Genomic DNA, 26,733 nt, shown 5'->3' with positions numbered 1-26,733 from the left:
GTAAAATTTTGAAATATTTTTACTATTTAAAATAACTGTTTTCTATTTGAATATATTTTAAAATGTAATTAATTTCTGTGATTTCAAAGCTGAATTTCTATCATAATTACATCAGCCACATGATCCTTCAGAAATCATTTTAATACTGATTTGCTGCTCAAAAAACATTCATCATTATTATGTTGAAAACAGCTGAGTAGACATTTTTTGAGGTTTCTTTGTTGAATAGAAAGTTCAGAAAAACTACATTTATAATAGAAATCTTTTGTGACATTATAAATGTCTTTATTATCACATTTGATCAATTTAAAGCATACTTGCTAAATAAAACTATTAATTTCGTCTCCTGACTCCAAGCTTTTGAATGGTATAGTATGTAATGTTACAAAAGCTTTTTATTTCAGAAAAAAAAATGCTGATCATTGGATCTTTCTTTTTTTCATCAAATAATCCTGAAAAAAAAAATGAAAAAATGTTTCTTCAACTTCAAATCAGCATATTAGAATGATAAGGATCATGTGACTGGATTAATAATGATGAAAATTTAGCTTTAATCACAGGAATAAATTATATTTTAAAATATATTCAAATGGAAAGCAGTTATTTAAATAGTAAAAATATTTCACAATATTACTGCTTATTATTTGCTGTATTTTGGGCCGAATAAATGCAGGCTTGGTGCGCAGAAGAGACTTTTGTAAAAAACATTTAAAATCGTACTTTTTGACTAGTAGTGTTTGTAGTATAGGTGTTATGTATTTACATTTGTTTTGTTTTATTACAGCATCATTGGCTCATGTTCGGATCTAATGAAGGTATGTTTAGATTCACAAAGATGAATATGTTGTTAAATACATAATTTAAAATGCATAAAATTGATTAAAAGTGACAGTAAAGACATTTAGAATGTTACAAACTTTATATAGCATATTATAATGATTTCTGAAGCATCATGTGACACTAAAGACTGGAGTAATGATGCTGAAAATTCAGCTTTGCATCACAGGAATAAATTACATTTTCAGATATATTAAAATAGAAAACAGTTATTTTAAATTGTAATAATATTTGCGAATTTTACTGTTTTTACTGTATTTTTTATCAAATAAATGCAGCCTTGACAAGCTGAGAAAATTCAAACACACTAAAACATTTTACAGACCCCAAACTTTTACATGGCAGTGTATATCAAGATAAATGTAATTTTTTTTTATCACTTTTGTCCATAGGCTATACACATGCTGGTGACGGCTTCAACTGATCTGCAAAGAGACATTGTGGAAAGTGGCCGGGTATGATTTGGTTATAGTGGCAATTATAGAGAATTTTCATAAATCATATACAGTTGAAGTTAAATGTTTAGTTTGAAGTTAAAGAGCTATGGATCATTCCGTTAACAACACAGCATTAAGAATCAGGTAAACTTTTGAACTGGATTATTTTTATAAATTCAATTATTTTCTCTTGTGGACTGTAAACATCTTTTATGTGAAATATTTTATTCAGGTCAGTACTAAATAAAAAATAACATGCATTTTGTATGATCCCTCTTATTTTGGTAAAATAATTAACATTTTGCAGATTCTCGAAGGTATATGTAAACTTTTGACTTCAACTGTATTTTCACATACTCAAACACAGGTTTTTGTGTTTATTGTCTCAGGGTGCCAGTTCTGTCAAAGACTTCTACGCTAAAAATTCACGTTGGACGGAGGGTCTCATCTCAGCATCAAAAGCTGTTGGATGGGGTGCAACACAGATGCTGTGAGTGTGTGAATATTTAAAGCCTTAACATGGATTCATTAGTGTGAATGCCTATAACTGATTTATTATCTCACAAAGTGAATCGGCTGATAAAGTCGTGACTGACAAAGGCAAATATGAAGAGCTGATTGTCTGTTCTCATGAGATCGCAGCCAGTACGGCACAGCTTGTCGCTGCTTCAAAGGTAAAATCCATGAGACTAATATAAGTGCGTTTAATTGAATCAAATCAGTTGATTCTGACACATCAATCCTTCATTTAACAGGTAAAGGCAGATCGAGGCAACAAGAAGCTCCAGACTTTACAGCAAGCATCCCGACACGTGAATGACATGGCCGCAGTTGTGGTGTCGTCTACTAAATCAGGACAAATGCAGATTGAGAACAAAAGTGAGTGTCACGGACTGTGACAAAATGCAAAAAGCATGAAATACACTCAATGCAAGTTGTGAAGTAGCTGAACTATCTGACAATTTACTCACCCTCTGACCATTCACAATGTAGATGACTTTGTTTCTTCATCTGATTTGGAGAAATTTTGCATTATATCACTTCCTGACCAGTGGATCCTCTGCAGCGAATGGGTGCCGTCAGAATGGGAGTCCAAACAGCTGATAAAAACATCACAATAATCCACAAGTAATCCACACCACTCCAGTCCATCAGTCTTGCAAAGTAAAAAGCTGCTTGTTTGTAATAACAAATACATCATTGAGGCGTTTCTGTCTAAATTAGGAGTCCTCTGTCCATAATATTGCACAGATCGAGCACCATTTTCAAGAGAAAACAGTCCAAAACAGTTCTAAACAAATATTTGGGTTGATTTTGATGTGAGAGGACAACAGGAGATTTACCTTTTTTACTGGAGGAAGCATTATTATGGATTATTGGCCAGTAGCAACAGTTTAAAGTTTTTTACAAACATGCAGCTTTTCACTCCACACAGCTTTAACTGATGGACTGGAATGGTGTGGATTACTTGTGGATTATTGTGATGTTTTTATCAGCTGTTTAGACTCTCAATCTGATGGCACCCATTCACTGCAGAGGATCCGTTGGTGAGTGATGTGATGCTAAGTTTTGAAGTGTGTCCTCTTGTTTTTTTCCATAGATTCCATGGACTTTTCTGGCTTGTCTCTTATAAAACTCAAAACCGAAGAAATGGATTCTCAGGTAAGTTTACCAAAATGAAAAAGAGTACAGTTTTAAGTATGAAAACACCCACTTTACATCCATTAAATCAAATCTGGATTAAGGATTAAGACAAATACTTTAAATGCAAAAATATAAACTCTTGTTTGTTTCTAGGTGAAAGTGTTAGAGTTGGAGAAGCAGCTGTCGAACGAGCGTATACGATTGGGAGAACTCAGGAAAAAGCACTACGAGATGGGAGGGATCCCGATGGACTCTCCTCCAGAGAATACAGTCAATAGTTTTGACAGTTCACTGCCTACTGTTTTTCCTGACCCACCTACAATGGAACTGCCCAGTCTGGATGCGTTCACACTTGACCCACCCAGATTCGAACCACTTCGACTGGACCCACCTAAACTGGAGCCTCCCGCATCCGAGCCTGCCAAAACCAACACTAAGCGCACCTCAATCTTTCATAAATCAGGCAGCCGCCTCAAGAATGCAGTAAGTGTTCACAGACACTCGCTTTGGGCCACTTTACCCGTATTTCCAGTGACAATATTGCCGTTATAAAGAAATTTGGATGTTAAGTTGTGTTTCTTCATTTATCTCTCACAGTTTAGGTGAAAGGATTCTGGATGCAAAAAGAAGAAACCATCAGATAATAATGTTTATTATTCTGAAGCACAGCGTATACAGTACAGTGGTGTGATTTATATATCTGAAATTATGCCTTTTAATTTATATGATCATTTAGTGAACAACTACACTGAAATATTATATCATGCAGTTCTTTTAATTTGTACTTTTTAATAAGAACCAAAATGAAAACTGCCTTTTTTGTTGCTGTTGTTAATTAGCACCACCAATTGATGCCTGGTAGTTCATTCAGATCTTTTAACACCTTTTACCATTTTAAAGTAAATGTACTTGAAGTTGTAAATGCAAACTGAAGTAAATAAAACAATGATTAATCATGTTGTAGAAGTTAAGCATGTGTTTGTTGTTTTTAATATCGGTATTTTCAGATGCAACAACAAATTAAAAGCATGTTAGAAATCCATTCACAGGGTTTTTGAAATTTAAGGCCTGGAAAACCCTTGAAAATAGCAATATTCTTGAATAGGTACTTGAAAAAAGCTTGAATTATTTAAACGCAATGTATCTATGAAATAAGTGTTTAATTTTTTCAGTGAGCACATATCTTTTTATGCTAAATTCACGCAATTCAACAAAACAAACTTTTTTCGCTTATTTCAGTTAATGTCATAAAACTAGCAAGCTAAGCCATGAATCATTCAATTGAATGATTCAAATAAAATAATTGGCAATATGCGATTTGAAGTCCCAATCTAAATCAAATGATTCAATATGCAAAGTACCAATCTAAGTCAATTGATTTGAAATGATGGATCGCAAATCATTTGATGTAGATTAAAACTTCAGAGCAGGTTCGCGAATCATTTGATTTAGATTGGAAGGGGTCCGTGAACCATTTCGCGAATTGAATTATTCAAATAAAATGATTCGCGATACGCGATTTAAAGTCCGGAAATAAATCAAATGATTCGCAAATTTCTGATCTAAGTCAAATGATTCACGATCCACTTTCCGAGTCTTGATCTGAAATGATGGTTCGCGAATCATTATTCAGATCAGTGGTGCAAATTAAACGGGATATATCGCCCTCCGAAGGGAGTCAAAACAATCAAGTTCGCTATATTGAAGTGTCGTTCCCCTATGATCCCTATGATTCTTTGCATGATGATGCCCCCTACTTATGGACACGGGATGATGACGAAGAAGGGCACTTAAAAAAAAACCTACACCCTTCAACCCTTCAAAGCTCTTACTCCAGAGGGTAAACCCTTTGAAGGGATTAGGGCATAGGGATGAGCCCTTCCGAATGGAACGCAGGGCGGGACTTCGGAGTGTGGATCGCGATTCATTTGATTTATATCGGAACTTTGGAGTAGGTTCGCAAATCATTTGATGCAGATCAGGACTTCGGTGCAAGAGGTGCGGCCTCACAAATCATTTAATTTAGTTCGGGACTTCGGAACAGGTTTGCGAATCATCAATTCAGTTTGGGACTTCAGAACGGGTTTGTGAATCATTTGATTCAGATTGGGACTTGCAAATCATTTGATTCAGATCGGGACTTCGGAGCGGGTTCGCGAATCATTTGATTCAGATCGGAATTTCAGAGCGGGTGAATGTGCTTCAATTTATTTATGCCATTTTGTTTTATTAGTATATTTTTATTTAGCTATTTATCTTTTATTTAGAATTTGAAAGAGAAGACAATAGATACAAGACATCTCTGATTTAAGTTCTTAAATCCAAAAATAGTGCTTTAAAAGTCCTGGTAAGTTCTGAAATTTCATTTTACAGTATCTATACAAACCTGCATTCAAAAACCATCCAAATATTCTATTAAATTTCTCATTTAGTTCGTTAAAAAAACTGCACGTATAATTAATTATACACGATTAAAAATGTTTACAATTTAGTTTTACATTGTCATACTGCCACTGCTTGACATACAATTAAAAAAATAAATAATTCATGGTTTTACTAGTGTTTACCATCTTATACCCACAGTTAAACTATTCAATAACTATGGTAAACAGTGTTATGACCGATATTGTAGGTCAGTGTGGCGCCTGACAGTGATTTCACAGCGGCCTCATCTGCTACTGCTGTGCGCATGCGCAGTAGCTGAAGCGCCGCTCTGAGGAATAAATAAGGGCAGGGAAACCGAACCGCAATGGGACAACTCTTATTTCGGTCCAATTCGGCCTAAAAATATCCCGAAATGGCTTTTATTCTTGACGGGGTGTCATTAGACGGTTTTTAGAGGGCTTTGGGGATCTGTTTGGCTACTGAAAGGGACTGAGAAAGTTTAGAAGGAAACGAACTTCGGGGACGTAACGTTACAGAGGCGGTCATGGAGGATTTCGGTTCGGCGCTGGAGAAGAACGTGGCGGATCTGACCGTGATGGACGTGTACGATATCGCCGCGGTCGTGGGCCAGGAGTTCGAGCGCATTATCGATCAATACGGATGCGAGACTCTCTCCCGCCTCATGCCCAAAGTGGTCCGGGTGCTGGAGATCCTGGAGGTTCTGGTGAGCCGGAACAGCATCAGTCCAGAGACCGAGGAGTTGCGCCTGGAGCTGGACCGGCTCCGACTCGAGCGGATGGACCGGCTGGAGAAGGAGAGAAAACATAAAAAGGTGATTTTATAGACTAGAATAGCTATTTACCTTGTCTAAATAACCATATCGTTCGTTTAACTCCGTTTTATTGACACTGGTAGTCAGAATTAAACAGACAGGTGACTGACAACAGACTGTACTTGTCTGTGACGTCACAACATATATGTATAATATTACAGTATTTATACATATAAAAGTATACATTTTAATTTATAAATCTGTTTTGTATTCGTGTTTAATTAAACTATATATATTATATATGTATGTATGTATGTGTGTGTGTATATATATATATATATATATATATATATATATATATATCAAAGACTATAGAATACCCTTAAAGGGACTTTGATTTATATCAGTGTGTGTGTGTGTGCATTTGAGTATGCACACACACTCAAAGTCTTTGAACAGTAAGATTTTTTATGTTTTTAAAGAAGTTTCTTATGCTCACCAAGCCTGCATTTATTTGATCCAAAGCACAACAAAAACAGTCCAATTTGAAAATATTTTTTACTATTAAAAATAACTGTTTCCATTTGAATATATTTTTTTGTGGAATTTATTTCTTTGATTTCAACGCTGAATTTTTAGCATCAGTCCAGTCACATGATCCTTCAGAAATCATTCTATTCTGATTCGCTGCTCAAAAAAAAAAAAAAAAAAAAAAAAAATATATATATATATATATATATATATATATATATATATATATATATATATATATAATTTTTTTTTTTATGATGTTGAAAACAGCTGAGTAGTATTTTTTCAGGTTTCTTTGATGAATAGAGAGCTCAGCAGAACAGCATTTATCTGAAACAGAAATCTTTTGTAACATCATTAATGTCTTTATCACTTTTGATCAATTTAAAGCATCCTTGCTAAATGAAAGTATTAATTTCTATAATTTCTTTCCCCCCAAAAAAATAAAAAATACTGCACACTATCAATACTTGCAAAATTATCAAAAAGTTTTATTTACAACGTTCGGTATCATGACCTTCATCAGATATATTCAAAAATACAATTGCAAGCTATCATAAATATCTTAGTTTTATGGTTTTGACCTCTTTTGGTCTTTGTCTCCTACACACCTATCCATTGTCTTCAGGTGTGCAAGGATTGATTGTTAATTGACTATAGAATTGTTTTGGAAAGAAGTCTTATGTTTATCAGACCTGCATTTATTTAATCACAAATACAGTAAAAACGGTAATATTGTGAAATATTATCACAGATTAAAATAATAGTTTTTTATATTAATTTACTTTATGTCTGTGAAGCAATGCTGAATTTTTCATTAGCCTTTACTACAGTCTTCAGTGTCACATGATCCTTTAGAAATCATTTTAATATTATTTTTGTCAATGTTGGAAACAGTTTTTGCTGCTTAATATTTTTTTTTTGGAAGCTGTGATAATTTTTTAGAATTCTTTGATGAATAAAAAGTAAAAAAAGGAACAGCATTTCTTTAAAAGTTTTGCTTCTGTTTTTATCAAAGTCAACTTTATTGTCAATTCTGCCACATGTACAGGACATACAGAGAATTGAAATTGCGTTACTCTCAGACCCATGGTGCATACAAGTAACATTAAATACAAAAAGTAACATTAAATACAAAAGGTAGAATTTTAAAAAATATGAATACAGTTAACCATAATATATAAAAATGAAAAATACAATATACAAGTAAGGGCACATGGTAGAGAGTGCAAACCATGCATTTATACTACTTTTAGTACATGAACATATGTTCATTATGTTTCATGACTTAAGTTGTTTGCCAGTAGTGTTTCAGAACAAAGTAGTGCATGCCTGGGAATTTCTAATTTCCTGTCTGTGACAGGAAAAGATGTAATCGTAACCACAGTCCATCATCATCCCATAACATCACATCCACTGGGGACAGTAAGCAGATATGTGACAAATCCAAATCTTATGAGGCTGCTGTAAAATATACTGTGGTAGTACTATAATGGTAACTTGATGTTTACTGAATGATTGCAATAGTGTTATACTATATGTTTATTTTAATGCATCAAGTTGATATTACAATAGTACATTCCCATGGTATTGTAGCACATAAGAATCTCACAGAAATGTGAGAACAGAGAATTTGTTAAGATGTTATGAATATAGCTTTTGTCTGTGTCCTTCTGTAAAGATGTTATTATGTTTTTGCTGATTGATTCAGACATTACGTAATTCCAGTGAAGGTCAGTGGTTAAATATACACTCGTGTATATTTTATGAGCTGCTACTGAGATGTGTGTGTGGTTGTGAACAGGAGCTGGAGCTGGTGGAGGATGTGTGGAGAGGAGAAGCCCAGGATCTGCTGTCCCAGATCGCACAGCTGCAGGAGGAAAACAAAACGCTGCTCAACAACCTGTCCGTCAAAGAGTGTCCCATGACGGAAGAGGATATACAGAAACAGGAAGGTAGTGTTAAAGCACAGTGTTTGGAAAAAGAGAGCTTTGTGTCAGCCCTACACTGTCTGGAATAGGGCTGGGTATCGTTCCAAAATGTTCGATACCGATACCGATACCGATACCCTGAATTCGATACCGGTTCCGAACGATACTTTTTTCGATACTTTTATTTTAAGAAATGTATTTTAACAAGATTACTTTTTCAGGATGTTTGTGTCACTTTCACATCAGGCTTATCTCTAAGACCAATAAACAAAGGAACAAAAGCACAAAATGAACAAAGTGTAGTTAACACAATATATCAGTGAACAGTTTTAACTCAATCAGATTTAAGTATTAGTGATGCTCACTGCTGCTTAAAGGTTTAGTTCACCCAAAAATTTTAATTCTGTCATTAATTATCTACAAATGAAGATATTTTGGATTTAATCCAAGAGCTTTCTGATCCTCCCATAGATAAATCTTTGAATAAAGTTATTTTTGTTTACTTTGCACACAGAAGTAGGGAAAAAGAAGGGGAAAAACGAAGGAATAAAAGAAAAGAAAAAATTGTGATTAATGTTTGTATATTTTGGGAAATGTTTTTTTTTTTTTGTCATATTGTTTATTTTGTGTTAATTAACTTTGCCCATTCAGTTAATGATGTATAAAGGGTAGGCTTAATAAGCAACGCTTCTGCCTACACCTTTTTCGGCAACTATGTATTTTTATTTTTATTTTGTATTTATCTTGTGAAAATTTGTTTGTGAGGACCGGAATAAAATTATTATTGATTGATTGATTGAAGTATTCTCGCAGCTTCATATAATTATGATTGAACCACTTATATCACATTGACTTATTTTGACTATGTTTTTGGTTCCTTTCTGGGCATTGAAAATGCATATCCAGTAAATATAGGAGGATCAGAAAGCTCTTGGATTAAATCCAAATGATCTTCATTTGTGTTCTGAAGATAAACAAAGGTCTTATGGGTTTGGAACAACATTAGGGTGAGTTATTAATGACAGAATTTTCATTTTTTGGTGAACTAACCTTTTAAGATCACCTGAAATCACTCAACAGTTCTTCTTCAGAAAAAATAGCATGTAGCACCGATATTGATTCTTCGTGGTCGATTTTGATTGCTGATGTTTTACAAGCAAATGGGCTGATTCTGAAAGCCTTTTTAATATATTTAGTTACACAGCAAGGGACAAGAATGAATGATAATATGAGTACATGAACAATATGTTTATTTTCTCTATTATAGGTACAGCCATTTACATTAGAGGCAACCACTGCATTAAGATTAAAATCTAAATAAGTGACAAAATATATTATAAATAACAAAAAATAAACGACACAAAATAGGCTACTCTTTCAAAATTCAAAGTGCAAACAGAGACCGAATCTTCAAGCATGATACAGGGCTATTAATAGACAACTACACAACTTATTAGCCCACATACTAATAACAGCTTCGATATTTTATGTAGCCTAATTTGCGCGCATTGGGGAGATCGTTCTCTAAACGTGGGGCATTAAAAATGCTTTAAGTGCGTGTGCGCGTCTTACTTTTGGTTTCGTTTCAATGATCCCGCGAAACTCGGCGGTGATGAGCGTGCATTCTACAATACAAGAGATTACTTTAACAAAACCTTTTGAAAGTGGGAGGACACAAACGGGATTTTGAAAAGCGTGTCCCCAGTGAAAATTATGCCCCTGCGTGAGTGCAACTCTGCCGCTGAGTTATCGTTTGATGTGAATGTATGTCGCGTTGTACCTATACTGAGATTATATTGAGACTGAGGCGCCAGAATTGTATCTGACAGAATGTGTCAGGTGCGCAATATCCTTTTTACAAATATTGCATCGCACGCTGTTGCCGTCAATATTGGCATAATGTAGCAATACTTTTGATCGCTTAAACATCGTTTGCGTTAAATGTATGCTATGCTTTAAAGTATAGTGTACATTACAGCCTCATATTTGACATGCTCTGGGCGAGTGGGCGTAACCGCCGTAAACTATTGATTTTCAAGGCAGCCTCGCCGCAGCTAATCACCAGCATTTGATCCGGGCACGTTAAAGATACCGTACGTTTTCTAGCTCACTGACGTTGACAAGATTATATCCTTGGGTATCGAAATTTGGTACCGAACGAAAATGATTTTTTCGATACTCGATAGTATCGAGACAATTCGGTCGGTGCTTAAAAAGTATCGAACTCGATACCCAGCCCTAGTCTGGAATGCTATATCAATCACAATGCACCACACGTCACTTGACCTTTCATTTACAAAGTTCTGAAATACAACTCTTTTTGATTGCCAAACAATACACTACCAGTCAAAAGTTTTTGGACAGTAAGTTTTTAATGTAAAAGTAAGGAAGTCTCTTCTGCTCACCAAGCCTGCATTTATTTGCTTCAAAGTACAGCAAAAACAGTAATATTGTGAAATATTCGTACTGTTTAAAATACCTCCTTTCTATTTGAATATATTTTAAAATCTAATTTATTCCTGTGAACAAATTTTAATTTTCAGCATCATTACTCCTGTCTTCAGTGTCACATGATCCTTCAGAAATCATTCTAATATGTTGATTTGCTGTTCAAGAAACATTTTTGATTATTATTATCATCATTATTTAAAACAGTTGAGTAAATTATTTTTAAAGGATTCTTTGATGAATAGAAAGATCCAAAGATAAGCATTTGTCTGAAAAAAGCTTTTTTAACATATACTTTTTTAACAGTACAGAGTCAGTATCATTTTTTTTTAATATTAATACTTTTATTTAGCAAGAATGCTTTAAATTGACTAAAAGTGATGATAAAGACATTTATAGTGTTGCAAAATATTTCAAATAAAATATATATGCAATAAAATGAATGCAGTTTTCCTGAACTTTACATTAATCAAAGAAACCTGAAAAAGTCTACTCAGCTGTTTTCAACATAATAATAAATGTTTTTTTTAGCAGCAAATCAGAACGTGACTGGAGTAATGATGCTAAAAATTCTGCTTTGAAATCACAGAAATAAATTACATTTTAAAATATATTCAAATAGAAAAAAGTTATTTTAAATAGTAAAAATATTTCAAAATTGTACTGTTTTTGCTGTACTTTGGAACAAATAAATGCAGGCTTGGTGGTCAGAAGAAACGTCTTAAAAAAAACTTACTGTTCAAAAACTTTTGACTGGTAGTGTATTTCTAAGATGATACTGGGTTTCGGCAGTTCATTAAAAAGTCTTAATGCAGTCTTTTACAATTTAAGGCTTTAAAAAGTCTTAAACCATAAAGTTATGCCAATAAATGTTGCATGCATTGCCAAAAATGAATGTGTTTCTCCGTGTTTTTGTCTTTCGTGTTTTCCAGTACAAGTATACACTTACTTGAGATGCCTAATGAAGATATGAAGTTTTGTTTTCTTAGAAATTGAACAAAATTGATTTATGCTTCAAATGAATTTGTCAGCAGAGTATGACTTGTTCCCTTTAAATAAACAAATCTTTCTGAGCCCATAAACACACTTTGATCATTTTGATTTTAATCACTTTCACACAAAACAAGACTTCTTATCTGATGCCATTTTGCTGCTGTAAATGAATCTTGATTTAAGAATCTTTAAACATTTGCACTGGAAAGCGAGCCAAAAATGGGGACAAACAGCACTTTTTGCAGTTGAATCTGCAAAGTACAGTAAAAGTGAAGTAAAAAGTAAGAATTTTATTTACTTGGTTTTAAAACATCTTAAATTTACTTTCATAAAACCAGCAGAAACGCTGTGATAATTGGATGTCACTCACTTGCAACATACTGAAGTCATTTGACTGACGTAGCACACAACACAACAAATGCCTACTGTTTGTTTCACTTACCATATTTATGTAATGCACAGTATGCACTAGGTAGTAGGCAAGTGTTCCATTGGGAACATGGCACAATGCCTGTTCTGGATACAAAACTAACACGTGTGATCATGCCCATAGGAATTCTCACACGCATTCTTTCAGCTGTTTAGGAACTGACACAGACACTGCACAAAGCGTCCCTTCTCCATGTGACTGAAGACGAGCCAGGGCACATTACTGCATGAGCAGCACAGCCTGGGCAGCACAGAGACTCCACAGTGCCTGTGACACACTCACGTGCCCAAACCACTGCCGTCAGAACAGTCTCCCTCTCAGTCCTGCTGGACGAGTCGGATTCCGTGTCAAACGCAGCGCAGCTGTTTACACAAACATTCCGGCGCTGCTCTCAACACTGATTTAAAGATACAAAGAGCTGTTTAAATAGAATGCAGGAAATTGCTCACATTATAAGATTTTAAACAAATATTCTGGGTTATTTACAACTTAATGCACATGGATATTACCTGTGGCATGCTGGTGATTATCAAAAATATGGCAGGTATTTTATGGAAGTACACTGTTTAAAAGTTTGGGATTTGTAAGATTTTTAATGTTTCTTAACAAAGTCTCTTCTGCTCATCAAGGCTGCACAAAAAACAGTGTTATTGGAAATATTATTAAAATTTAAAAGAATGTTTTTCTGTTTTAATATACTTTAAAATATAATTTATTTCTGTGATGCAAAGACAGATTTTTAGCATCATTACTCCAGTCTTCAGTGTCACATGATATTTTAGAAATCATTCTAAAATGCTGATTTATTTGGTCAAAAATGCAAAAAAAAAAAACAGTAATATTGAAAATATTATTACAATTTAAAAGAATGGTTTTCTATTTTAATATACTTTAAAATGTTATTTATTTCTGTGATGCAAAGACAGATTTTCTGCATCATAACTCCAGTCTTCAGTGTCACATGATATTTCAGAAATCATTCTAATATACTGATTTTATTTGGTCAAAAATGCAGAAAAACTGTAATATTGTGAAATATTATTACAATTTAAAAGAATGGTTTTCTATTTTTATAGACTTTAATGTACATTATTCATCAAAGAATCCTGAAAAAGCTGCAAAGCTGAATTTTCAGCATCATTACACCAGTCTTCAGTCACATGCTAATATGCTGATTTATTATCAATGTTTAAAACAGTTGTGCTGCTTAATATTTAAAAAAATATATTTTAATGTATATAAAAAAATAGAAAACAGATATTTTACATTGTAATAATGTTTTACAATATTATGCTTTTTTCTGTATTTTTGATCAAATAAATGCAGCTGTGATGAGCTAAAAAAGACATAAAAAAGCTTTAAAAATATTACCGATTCTAAAGTTTTGAGCATTAATGTACTATTAATTATATATAATAAATACATTTTTATATTTTTAATAATTAATTGTATTTAACTTGTTAGCAGACTAATATCTGGCTGCCAAGTTACAATATTTTTACACAAAATTATATATGTATATAAATATAATATAATATGACAATTTATAATGTAGTATTATATATATGTATGTTACAATACATACTGATATATCATATATAAATGTTATATATGTGAAATGCTACACATTGTTATATTATTATATCAAATAAAATATAATATTCGCAGTGCTTTGTGTGTGTGCAAGTGTAAGGCTGGAGTTAAAACTATTTTTATAAGTAGGCTTAAGTTGTATTTAACTCTAAATACTCCTTTATAGCAGGCGACACATTATATTTCTAGGTCATGACAAACGTCAAGTGTGTCAGCGGTTGTGTGTCAGATTCTCCGCACGGACACACATCTATTTTAAGAGCAGCAACATGGGCGCTCACTCAGGAAACTACTTGCTTACAGTGTCTACAGGCTTCTTGCGTCTGTCCTCATTTCCAGTGACCTGTCCAATGCAAAACAAAAACCTCACTCTGAAACTTTCTGTGTTGATCAAAAGTGCCCAATATATTATTGATTATACATACAATGCCTTGGTTTTGATGTTTCTTTGAATGTTGGTTCTCTATGTAAAAAAATTAGGTTGCATGTGCTGATTTTTGTTATTTGTGATGCCAGGCATGACCGAGAGGGAACGGCAGGTGATGAAGAAGCTGAAGGAAGTTGTAGATAAACAGCGAGACGAGATTCGTGCCAAAGACCGTGAACTGACGCTCAAAAACGAGGATGTTGAAGCGGTAAAGACCCATGTGTTTATGCTAAACAAATCCTATTGTTAGAATAAGTCAATTCACAGACGTCATCTCAAGTAAACAAGACAGAAAGCCTAAGTTATCTATTTATTTATTTATTTATTTTTTGCTGGAAATATATGTGACCCTGGACCCTGGTCTTAAGTAGCACACAGGTGTATCTAGCAATAGCCAAAAATACACTGTATGGGTCAAAATTTGAAATTTATAATAATAATAAACTGTATTTAACCTGTTAGCAGACTAATATCCGGTTGCCAAGTTAATATAATTTCACAATATTGCAGTTTTTTTCTGCATTTTTGACCAAATAAATGCAGCCTTGATGAGCCGCACATGAATAAATGATATTTTAATGTATATTAAAAATAGAAAACAGATATTTTTCATTGTAATAATATTATACAATATTATGTTTTTTCTGTATTTTTGATCAAATAAATGCAGCATATGATGAGCATGTGTAGTATATATGTGTGTGTGTATATATAATTTAACTGATCTTAAATTTTAATGTACCATTAATTATATGTAATAAATAAATTTTTATATTTTTAATAATTAACTGTATTTTATATTTGAAAAACTTTTTTTAGTAAAGATCATGTTCCTTGAAGATAATTTGTAAATTTCCTACAGTAAATATATCAAAACTTAATTTTTGATTAGTAATATTCATTGCTAAGAACATTTAAAGGTAAATTTGTCAATATTTAGATTTTTTTTGCAGCCCCATATTCCAGATTTTCAAATATTCTCATTTTCTAACAAACCATAAATCAAAGTAAACTTATTTATTTATTTATTTATTCAAATAAAAAAAAAATTGACCCTTATGACTTGTTTTGTGGTCCAGGATCACTTATCATATTAATATATATTACCTAATAACATCATAGCATGAAATTCATCATATTTTTGATGTTTAATGTGTCACAAATGCTGTTTCCTCCAGCTCCAGCAGCAATTGAACCGGCTGATGAAGATCAACCATGACTTAAGACATAAGATCACGGTGGTGGAGGCTCAGGGTAAAGCGCTGATCGAGCAGAAGGTGGAGCTGGAGGCGTCGGGTCAGGCACGGCAGCAAGAGCTGGGTAACCTGCGACAGGAAGTGGTCCGTCTTAAGGAGCGACTTAAAGATCATGGTAACACCAGCACTGAGACAGAGGAACCTGTAGGACCTCCTTCACCTGCTCAGGTAAATAAATGTATATGGATGCTGCATTGAATGTGTTGGTTTTATACATACATATTGTTTAGCAGCTCATGTAATCTCTGCTAATGGGTCATGAACTAAAGTTTTCCAATGCGTCGTTGCTTGATTCCACACTTCAGTGTTTAACTGCAGCATTCAGTCATTTCTATTTCTATTTAAAGGGAGTAAGTGTGATCTAAAGCATCAGGATGTTCACATGATGTTCATAATGAGTCAGAATGAAGAGTCAATGAGTCACAGTCTAGCAGAGAAAACTAGAAATTGGTGGACAGTGTATATGATTTTGTATGCAGGTTTTAAAATTTGTATGAATTGAGGCTTCCAGTTAATTTGTGGGATTAATTGAATATTAATCTTAATCTTAAATTCAGTGCAATGCACTTAATGATGATGAAAGACCTATACTACCAGTCAAACATTTTTGAACAGTAAGATTTTTAGAAGTCAGTTCTTCTCACCAAGCCTGCATTTATTTGTTCCAAAGTACAACAACAGAAAAATTGTACAATTTTTTACCATTTAAAATTGTTTTCTATTTGAATATATTTTAAAATGTAAATTATTCCTGTGATTTCAAAGCTAAATTTTCAGCATCATTACTCCACTCTTCAGTGTCACAGGATCCTTCAGAAATCATTCTAATATGCTGATTTGGTGTTAATGTTTGGCTGAATGGATTTCAAAACGGTAAAACTCGACTTATTAACTCGAGGGGAGTTGGAGAATGAGCCTATTTCCAAAAAAAAGTGGAGTGTTCCTTTAATGGTGATTGTTTTAATCTACTTTTTGCCCTAATATAATGAGTAGTGTGTTTTTTCTGCTGAGAAATTTGAAAAGAACTAAATTGTTCTGATTGTGTCTTTTATTATTTGATTTTGTGCTTTTTATTCAGTTGTTTATTTTGAACTATTCACTCAAACAAACGCTCCCGATATAATATTGGTTGCAATTCGCAATCCACATGTCTGTGACCACAGTCGTCTAAAGCAGCCCCTTGGGGTCGGGATTTAGCTTCTGAGCTCCTCGCTGGGGGCCTGGAGATAGAGGAAGGTCCCCTTCATTTCATCCCCAGCAAAGGGGCCCCTGGAGCCCTGACAGATGACAGTGAGGAGGAGAAGGATGATGAAGAGGCTGCGTTTTTATGGGTAACCCTGCAGAGGCAGCTTTCTAAGGATAGCATGGAGTGTGAACTAACACCTGGCCCGTATCTGACTCTGTTTGCACGAGTCACCGTAGGGCAACAACAAGCCCACAGAGTGTGCAACTGGTTCTGTATCAACATACTGTAGGAGTAGTGCACTAATGGCTTTAGTCCTTTATGCAGGTACAGACTCATTGTGAAGAGCGTCGGCTGGTGAAAGTCTGATTGTTAAAGCAGCCTGCATGTATGCAAGTGTATGTACTAAATGCACACCATGAATTAAATGTTAACTTATTGATGATCATATGATAGATCATAACAGAGAGCTTGCGCTCTACTGTAAAATAAAGCACCAATCATATACTGTTATTCATTTACATTGTAAAATAAAAGCCTACAAAGATGCCAGTTGATATATTTTCCTCTGAAACAGGATCCAACAGCTGTACATTACATTGTTGTAGATTAACAGCAGGTGATATTTGTGTTGTTTTGAGGATGCTCTGATAATGAAGTTTGTGTGTCTCTAGTTGCCAGTTGATCTGTGTACAAGCTAATGTAAATGACTTTAAATGTTCCTCTCATTCAACAGGAGGCGCTGTGTGATGAGGACTTGGCCTCTATGGATCCAAAAGACCCGAACCGCCCGCGATTTACCCTGCAAGAGCTGCGTGACGTCCTGCATGAGCGCAATGAGCTGAAAGCTAAAGTCTTCATGCTACAAGAGGAAATTGCATATTATAAAAGGTCAGCCATCTTAATGTTTAACTTTAAGCCAGTCGTAATTTTATCTCTTTAAAAAGGATTGTGAGAAGTTGCATAAATGCATTTCATAGATACATGGAATATGTTTATTATGTTTGTGAAATTCCTATATTTCTGAAATATGTTATTGTTGTGAAATACAAAAAAGTCAGAATTGAGATAAAATGTCACAATTTACTTCTTTATAAAAACTAAAATAAAAACAGAATTTAAACTCAGAATTATAAGTAAAAAAAAGTCAAAAGATCAAGTTGCAACAACCTTTTTTAAAGGTTAAAAATTAATTCTGAATTCTGAGAAAAAAGTCAAAATTGTAAAACCTTTAAAAAAGCTTATTGTGATTTTGATCTCAATTCTGACTTTTTTCTTGCAATTTGGAATTTGATTCTCACAATTCTGACTTTATTTCTGCAAATTCTGAGTTATATCTTGCCATTCTGACTTGTTTTTCCTCTGAATTCTGAGTTTACACTTCATAATTTGGTTCATAATTCTGCCACAGAATAAAAAGTAAAAAAGGTAATTGCAACTTTTCATCTCACAATTCTGACTTTTTTTCTTCACAATTCCAAGTTTACAACTCACAATTTAGAGTTTTTTCCTCAGAATTAAAAAGTGAAAATTGCAAGATGGAAACTCAGAATTTGCGGAAATAACGTCAGAATTGTGAGATACAAATTCTCAATTGCAAGAAAAAAAGTCATTGATTGAGATCAAAAGTTGCAATAACCTTTTTTTTTTTTAAAGTAAAAAAAAAAAACTTAAACTGTTCGGAGGGAAAAAAGTCCGAATTGTAAGATGTAAACTTGAGATTCTGAGGAAAAAGTCCAAATTGTGAGTTGTAACTTGCAAATGTGAGAAAAAGTAGCAATTACCTTTTTTACTTTTTATTCCGTGGCAGAAACAAAAAATTGAAGTATGAAGTATAAACCCAGAATTCAGAGAAAAAAAGCGAAAAATTGCGAGATGTAAACTCAGAATTTGCAGAAATAAAGTCAGAACTCTGAGATAAAAATTCCCAATTGCAAGAAAAAAGTCAGAATTGAGATAAAAATTCGCAATAACCTTTTTTACTTTTTCAAAAAACTAAACAAAATTTAAACTCAAAATTCTAAGGAAAAAAAGTCAAAATTGTAAGATGTAATCTCACAACTCTGAGGGGAAGAAAGTCAAAATTGCCAAAAGTAAATTTGAGATTTTGAGGAAAAAGTCCAAATTGTGAGTTCTAACTTGCAATTACAAGAAAAAAAGGTCAGAATTGTGAGATAAAAAGTTGCAATTACTTTACCTTTTTGCTTTTTATTCTGCGGCAGAATTATGAAGTGTAAACTTCAGAGGAAATGTAAACTCAGAATTTGCAGAAATAAAGTCAGAATTGTGAGATACAAATTCCCAGTTGCAAGAAAAAAAGTCAGAATTGAGATCAAAAGGCGCAAAAACCTTTTTTACTTAAAAACAAGCAAAAAAGTCGTAAACTATTAAACTCACAATTCTGAGGGGGAAAAAAGTCAAAATCGCCAGAAATTAACTTGGAATTCTGAGGAAAAAGTTTAAATTGTGAGTTATACAGGAAACTTGCAAATGTAAGAAAAAAAGTCAGAATTGTGAGATAAAAAGTTGCAATAACCTTTTTTTACTTTTGATTCCGTGGCAGAAACAAAAAACTGAATTATTAAATGTAAACACTGAATTCTGAGAAAAAAAGTCCAACTTGTGAGATGGGAAATCGCAATTGTATTACTGACTTAGTTTTTAATCACATTTGCAGTGAAGAACAGGAGGAGGAAACGGGACCGCCCCTGCCAGACCCATCTCCTACCCTTCGGCCAAGCTCTCGTGCCAACTTCCAGCCTGAGTCAGGGATAAAACGACTGTGCGTACCACTACAAGAGCCAAACATGTACACACACACACTTATACTACAAACATTTAGGGCCATATTTACTAAACAGGGCAAATTAGTGTGAGAGCACAATCCCATAAAAACACAGATGGGAGTGGAAAGTTCTGTGGGTGAGTTACTGACAATGCGTAAATTAAATAACAGATGCAGCCAGTGCATTTCCATGGAGGATTTGTGCTGCCACAAGCTGTTAGTAAATCTGGCCCCTAATCTTAAAAATCAGCATCAATTGGCATATGATACCCAAAAATGTTTACATTTATTTATGATTTAGGAATGTTCAGATGTGTGCGTTCGTTCAAAACGATTTGCATTGATATGCATTTTTAGCTAAAGAATCACAAGACCATTACAAAAACTGTTCCACATTCATCAAACTGCAGCTTCACGGATACATATAGAGTTTTATGACATGTTATGAGACATGTTGGCATCCATGTACCCTTGTTTTACTAAAATCTTCAGGCATGCCCATCATTAATGCATCTGAAATGCTGAAAACTCAGCAGTAGGATGAGATCAAACAAAGCAGAATGACACTAGAGCTGGTTCTGGGTGTATCTTCTCTTTGCTCAACTCTCCATATCTGTGCCTCTTTGTAACAGGATCTTCACAGCCATTATGCCGATGGTGGCGGCTGGGTTGATTCCAGATGACCCCACTTTACAGCCAATCAGACGACTTATTTCCCTTGTACGAACTTTTGGTGGTTCACCTTTGTGTTCTTTGCTGTTTTAACACTTGATCCTCCCTGCATGTGACGGAGCTGCATGGCCCCCTCATCTCACACTCCCTCCCCACCCCTCATTAGAGCCACTGACCGTAAAGAGCACATTCTGATTGGCTGATTGTGGGGCTATCTGTGCGACCAATCAGCAGGAGGATCGTTAGAATCAGCCAGTCAGAATCAAAGTCCCGCTCACTCCTCTAACACTCGTGCTGCGCTGTCACTACTATATAACCTTGTGTCTGTATACTGGCGACTAAAGAGTGCTTTATAGAGGCGTAGGGAGATTAAACGCTTGTTTGTCACTGCTTGTATGAGCTGAAATGTGTTAGGCAAGAGCACAAATACACAGCAAACATTTGTGAGATTTTTATCTGGAAAGATTGTAGTGAGACTATAGGGATTAAGTACAGTACTTAGAAATGTGTAGCTCATATTTCATGCGGAAAAAACAAAAATATAAATATAAAATAAGTATTATAATATTTAGCACACATTACGAAATGAAAAAAGTTTGTATAAAAAGAACATTATTTTATGACAAATTATAATCAATAATAATAACAAAATAATATTGATGCAAAAAAGTGTCCTAAAAATTCAAATATAATACAATTACTAAAGTGATTAGTAAATGAAAAACATAAATATATAATAAATAAAGTATATATAATCATATATAAAATGTTATATAATATTATAATATTAAGTAATATATTTAGCACACATTAAAAAATAGTTATGCAAAAAATGTGTATAAAAAAACATTTTATATAATAACAAAATAATAATGAATATAATATATATAATAAATGTTTTATTATATATATTTAGCAAACATTAAAAAAGTGCATAAAAATAATTTTATTTTTATGACAAAATATAATCAATTATAATGACAAAATAATGATGAAAAAAATTAATATAATACAATTAGTAAAGTGATTAGTAAATTAAAAATGTAAATATATAATAATAATTATATATATATATATATATATATATATATATATATATATATATATATATATATATATATATATATATTATTATTATTATTGTATTGTAATATTTTAGCAAATCAAAAAATGAAAACGTGCATAAAATAACGTAACATTATTTTCATAATATAATAAATTAGAAATACTAATTGATAACAATGCAAAATTATTTTAAGTCCTAAAAAATTTAAATTATACAATTAATAAAGTGATTACATGATTACATTATTTGTATGACCTTTTATGTATATGCACAGATTTCTGACATTTTTATGGCTTTTATGTATATACACATTTTAGTAAAGTGTTGTAATTAATTATCTATGCCATTTTAATTAGGAATTTTTACTAGAAAAATTGATTTTATATAAAGAAAAAAATTCCAGATGAAATAAAAATATGAGTAGAAAATAATGCAAAAAATAGGGAAAAAATATAATAGGGAAAAACGATTATATATAAAAGAAAAACACTTCCAGACTTCTTCTTTTTTTTTTTTTTTGCATTACATGAAAATTGTTATATTATTGGAAAAAATTATAATTTAATGTTATTTTGATTTTGGCTTTGTGCAGTGTAGCCATAAACTGGCTGTGTATTTTTATAATAGAAAATTACACTTGAAAAGTGCTAAAAAGTAACATAAACACTACCCAACAACTCCAAAACATATTAAAAACATTCTAGTTAATTAATCAAAATTTATTCACACATTCATGTATGACAATGCAATCCATTTGTGCTAACGCCCTGTGTCACGTCCACAGGTTTAGCTTCTTTTCCCGTGACAAAAACCGAGGCCCTCAGAGGCAGATGCCGCAGATGGACGACGGCTTCGGCTCGTGGGCGGGGAAAGATGACGTCTACACAGAACAGGCCCAGGAGGCATTACAGCATATGTAACGAACACAACGCTCCACTAACCGCTAACCTGCACCATGTGACCGTACGCCACGTTTACGCTCCCTTTCATGGTCGACTTTCACAGCACAACGTCTGCAAGCAGATGAGACGAGAGCTCACAAAGGGAACACGGGGGGACGGGCCGTTTAGAGTTACTGATAGATCGGGGCCCTCACCTTCACCCAAAGATACCGTGAGGGAGTTTTATGTGCCTATTTTGTTAGATAGTTAGACATATTATTGCTATTGCAAATGATAAGTTACTGTAAGTAGATGACGCAGACAAAGTATTCTGATGACGCTTAAAGAGAAGATGCCTTCGGTAGATAGGATACATATCTATTTTTAATTCAAATTGAATTATGAGTGAGAAAATGCACTTGGCTGATGGAAAAAGTGAGGTTTTAATTTTTAGTTGCTACGCCCAGGCCAGAGATTGTCTGAAAAGTACACCACCAGTCAAAAGATTTTGAACAGTGGGATTTTTTATGTTTTTTAAAGAAGTCTCTTCTGCTCACCAAGCCTGCATTTATTTGATCCAAAGTACAGCAAGAGCAGTAATATTGTGAAATATTTTTACAATTTAAAATAACTGCTGTCTATTTGAATATATTTTAAAATATAATTTATTCCTGTGATCAAAGCTAACTTTTCAGCATCATTGCTTCAGTCTTCAGTGTCACATGATTCTTTAGATATCATTCTAACATGCTGATTTGCTGATTAAGAAAAATGTATTATTATTATTATTATTATTATTATCAATATATGTAACAAAACATTTCTATTTCAGATAAATGCTGTTCTTCTAAGCTTTCGATTCATCAAAGACACCTGAAAAAAATCTACTCAGCTGTTTTCAACGTATAAATGTTTTTGAGCAGCAAATCAGAATATTATAATGATTTCTGAAGAATCATGTGACTGCAGTAATGATGCTAAAAATTCAGCTTTGAATCAATGAATAAATTACATTTTAAAATATATTCAAATAGACAATAGGTTTTTTAAATAGAAAAAATATTTTAACATTTTACTGTTTTTGCTGTATTTTGGATCAAATAAATGCAGACTTGTTTTTTAAAGAAGCTTCTTCTGCTCAGCATTAAAATTCTTACTGTTCAAAAACTTTTGACTGGTAGTGTATAGTGGCATTATATGTTGAATTATGTTTAAAACTTTTTTTGCACATTAGCCTGATTTTTTTGGCACTGAAATATAGCGAATCGAAAGGAACATGAAGTATTCAGAATTTAATTTCTATTGATATCCTTCATGGCATGCTGTCGATTATCACAGAAAATAATTTTAACTCGGTTTGTAACAACAAACAGACATTGTATTTAAATTAATGTACTTGATATGGAGGTGTATGGGGCATTAACATCAGAAATATGGCTCTCAAAAAGCCCTTATATGAATTCTTATGTTAAAAAATGTTATTTTTTGCAATTAAGTAAATTGTGTTTTGTGGGAATACAATTTAAAACAACTGTTTTCTATTTTAAAATGTAATTTAATTTATTCCTGTGATCAAAGCTGAATTTTAGCATCATTACTCCAGTCTTCAGTGTCACATGATCCTTCAGAAATAATTCTAATATGCTGATTTGGTGATTAAAAAAAAATTCACATGATAATCATCACATGATATTCTTTGATGAATATAAACTTAAAAAGAACAGCATTTATTTGAAACAGAGACATTATTAATGTCTTAGCTGTCATTTTTGATTAATTTGAATGCATCCTTGCTGGATAAAACTATTAATTTTCTTCAAAAACTATTTTGAACAGTGTATTTTGTTTCAAAACAGTATGTATTTTAAGATTTAACCGTTTGTAATACCCAATATACTTCTATTGTACATGCATTATCACAATTTTTGTTTGTTTTTACAAACTGAGGGACAATTTGAAATGATTTGTAATGGTAATTGACAGGATGTCACAGGTTCTGAGTTTTAAGTCTTTAATCCCTGGAATCATGAAACAAAGCTTTACATGCCTCGAGTATTTCTGCAGAGCGTTAAAGCAGAACAATATTAATAATCCATAGTTTACTATTGGCATCCAAAGTATCTATCACATGGACAAATGTCATTCACCAGCAGTTTTGCATTGCTTGAATGGTGCTTTCACTGGCAATAATAGAAGTGTTGAGTGAAAGCATGTTAAAGTGTGTTGAAAAAGGCAGCTTTGTAAGCTAGAAAAATACATGCCTGTGGGCCTTAATTCAACTGTTGAACAGCTAGTATGTCACTCAGCTGAGAATGATATCCAGCTACAAGAACTGGATCAAATGTATCAATATGAAGGATTATGCATAACTCATCTCATTGTGTATTAAACTATTTTATACCATGCATTGTGAGAAACTGCTGCTCTTTATTTGAAAAATCTCGAGTCGTTGAAATGTTATTTGAATGACAAATTAGATCTTCAGTGCAAAACTAATTACAGAAATTCAAATTCAAAGGGATACATTATTTTCTAGGTTCATAATTATTTACTCATCTTAATGTCATTCCATTGTGTATGAGTAAATAATGGTCCTGATCTAAATCAAATGATTCGCAATGCGCAAAGTTCAGATCTGAGTCAAATAATTTGCGATCCGTGCTTTGAGTCCTGATCTAAAATGATGGTTCGCAAATTATTATTCAGATTGGGACTTCAGAGTGCACAGCATGAATCATTTGATTAAGAGCAGAACTTCGGAGCGGGTTTGTGAATCTTGCTTTATATCGGAACTATAGAGCGTAGATTGTGAATAATTAGATTCAGACTGGAACGTTGCGTATCGCAAATCATTAGATTCAGATTGAAACAGGTTTGTGAATCATTTTGCGAATTGAATGATTCAAATAAAATGTTTCCTGATACTTATGAGTGCGTTTGCAAATCTTTTGCTTTAGATCGGGATTTTAGAGCATAAATCACAAATCATTTGATTCAGATCGGCACTTCGTGTATCATGTGATTCAGATCGGGACTTATGAGCTGGTTTGCAAATCCTTTGCTTTATATCGGAACTATAGAGCATAGATTGCGAATAATTAGATTCAGATTGGAACGTTGCGTATCGCAAATCATTAGATTCAGATCGGAATGTCACGTATCGCAAATCATTTGATTAAGATTGAAACAGGTTTGTGAATCATTTTGCGAATTGATTGATTCAAATAAAAGGATTCCTGATACTTATGAGTGGGTTTGCAAATCTTTTGCTTTAGATTGAAAGTTTAGAAAGTGGATTGCAAATCATTTGATTCGAATCGGGACTTATGAGCGGGTTTGCAAATCTTTTGCTTTAGGTCGGAATTTTAGAGAGTAGATTGCGAATCATTTGATTCAGATCTGAACTTTGCGAATCATTTGATTCAGATCTGGACTTATGAGCAGGTTTGCAAATCTTTTGCTTTAGATCAGAGTTTTAGAGTGTAGATCGTGAATAGGGGTGTGAAAAAAATCGATATTGCAATATATTGTTGTGCTCTCTGTCGCAATAAATAATCGATACACTAACGGCCAATATCGATATTTTATTACAACACAAAATTATTAATTTACCCGTTGTCAGTGTCACTGTCACTACCCAATATTTACCATTCTGTTTGCGGGGGGCGCTGTTCGAGTAAATAGGGGTAAAGTGGCGGAAGCAGCGGCCAGTGAAGAACACAAGTTAACTAACAACAGAGAAGAAGCGCAGAAAAAAGAGAAGCGAGAAGAATGGCAGAAAATAATGAAAAACAAATCAAAGACCCACCCGCTAGTTGAGCATGCTGATCAGTTAGTGTTCCTCAAGAAGAATATGCCTTGATGTGTCCACTGTCCAGGTTAACATAAAGCACTTTACAGTAACTTACTACTGACGTTTCAGTATCACGGTTTACACATGTTAATTAATGTTCATGTTGTTTTTTGATGTTCATTTACTTTTATCTGTCTAGCTATACAGTGTTTACATTGAAGACCAGGGGCAGTAAGTTATTATGCAAATGCATAAGATTTCCTTATTATGGGTATTTTTTTCTTTTTCAGTCACATATATCGTGATATATCGTTGATGAAATGCCTTCCAATATATTGAATATCGTAGATATCGCGAATCGTGATATTGTCATTATCGTGGGCCACATATCGCCACAGAATTGAATCGTGGGTTACCTGTATCGTCCCACCCCTAATCGTGAATCATTTGATTCATATCTAAACTTCGCAAATCATTTGATTCAGATCGGGACTTATAAGCGGGTTTGCAAATCTTTTGCTTTAGGTTGGAATTTTAGAGTGTAGATCGTGAATCATTTGATTCAGATCGTAACTTTGGAGCGTGTATTGTGAATAACTTGATTTAGATTTGAACGGTTTTGTGAATCATTTTGCGATTTGAATGATTCAAACCAAATGATTTGCAATA

General features: G+C 33.3%; 2 protein-coding genes across 5 annotated transcripts in view; both read left to right on the top strand.

Annotated features, from left to right (window-relative positions):
* Positions 1–3,876, top strand: part of LOC141299855 (huntingtin-interacting protein 1-related protein-like) — a 28,622-nt gene extending 24,746 nt beyond the window's left edge. Inside the window, exons 27-34 of the mRNA XM_073830224.1 lie at positions 785–815; positions 1,230–1,292; positions 1,664–1,764; positions 1,843–1,948; positions 2,030–2,153; positions 2,875–2,936; positions 3,072–3,401; positions 3,516–3,876. Coding sequence (XP_073686325.1) covers positions 785–815; positions 1,230–1,292; positions 1,664–1,764; positions 1,843–1,948; positions 2,030–2,153; positions 2,875–2,936; positions 3,072–3,401; positions 3,516–3,524 — 826 coding nt within the window. The 3' untranslated portion in view covers positions 3,525–3,876. The remainder of the gene's footprint in view (positions 1–784; positions 816–1,229; positions 1,293–1,663; positions 1,765–1,842; positions 1,949–2,029; positions 2,154–2,874; positions 2,937–3,071; positions 3,402–3,515) is intronic.
* A 1,761-nt stretch (positions 3,877–5,637) lies between these two features.
* On the top strand, positions 5,638–25,195 carry rilpl1 (Rab interacting lysosomal protein-like 1). Of its 4 annotated transcripts, XM_073829782.1 has the most exons (9): positions 5,638–6,135; positions 8,411–8,561; positions 14,518–14,636; positions 15,607–15,852; positions 16,848–17,015; positions 17,604–17,758; positions 19,545–19,649; positions 20,285–20,372; positions 22,175–22,314. In XM_073829782.1, exons 1-9 carry the CDS (start codon positions 5,848–5,850, stop codon positions 22,178–22,180), a joined length of 1,326 nt encoding a protein of 441 aa, XP_073685883.1. In that variant the 5' UTR covers positions 5,638–5,847; the 3' UTR covers positions 22,181–22,314. The 4 variants fall into 4 exon arrangements, with proteins under 4 accessions (XP_073685883.1, XP_073685882.1, XP_073685885.1 ...); XM_073829781.1 differs by lacking the exon at positions 20,285–20,372 and having other exon boundaries at positions 22,175–25,195; XM_073829784.1 differs by lacking the exon at positions 16,848–17,015.
* Positions 25,196–26,733: the final 1,538 nt, after the last annotated feature.

This window comes from Garra rufa, chromosome 23, assembly GCF_049309525.1.
Source record: "Garra rufa chromosome 23, GarRuf1.0, whole genome shotgun sequence".
NCBI lineage: Eukaryota > Metazoa > Chordata > Actinopteri > Cypriniformes > Cyprinidae > Garra > Garra rufa.
The sequence above is the reverse complement of the archived record's forward strand: the minus strand, read 5'-3'. Positions and strand labels throughout refer to the sequence as shown.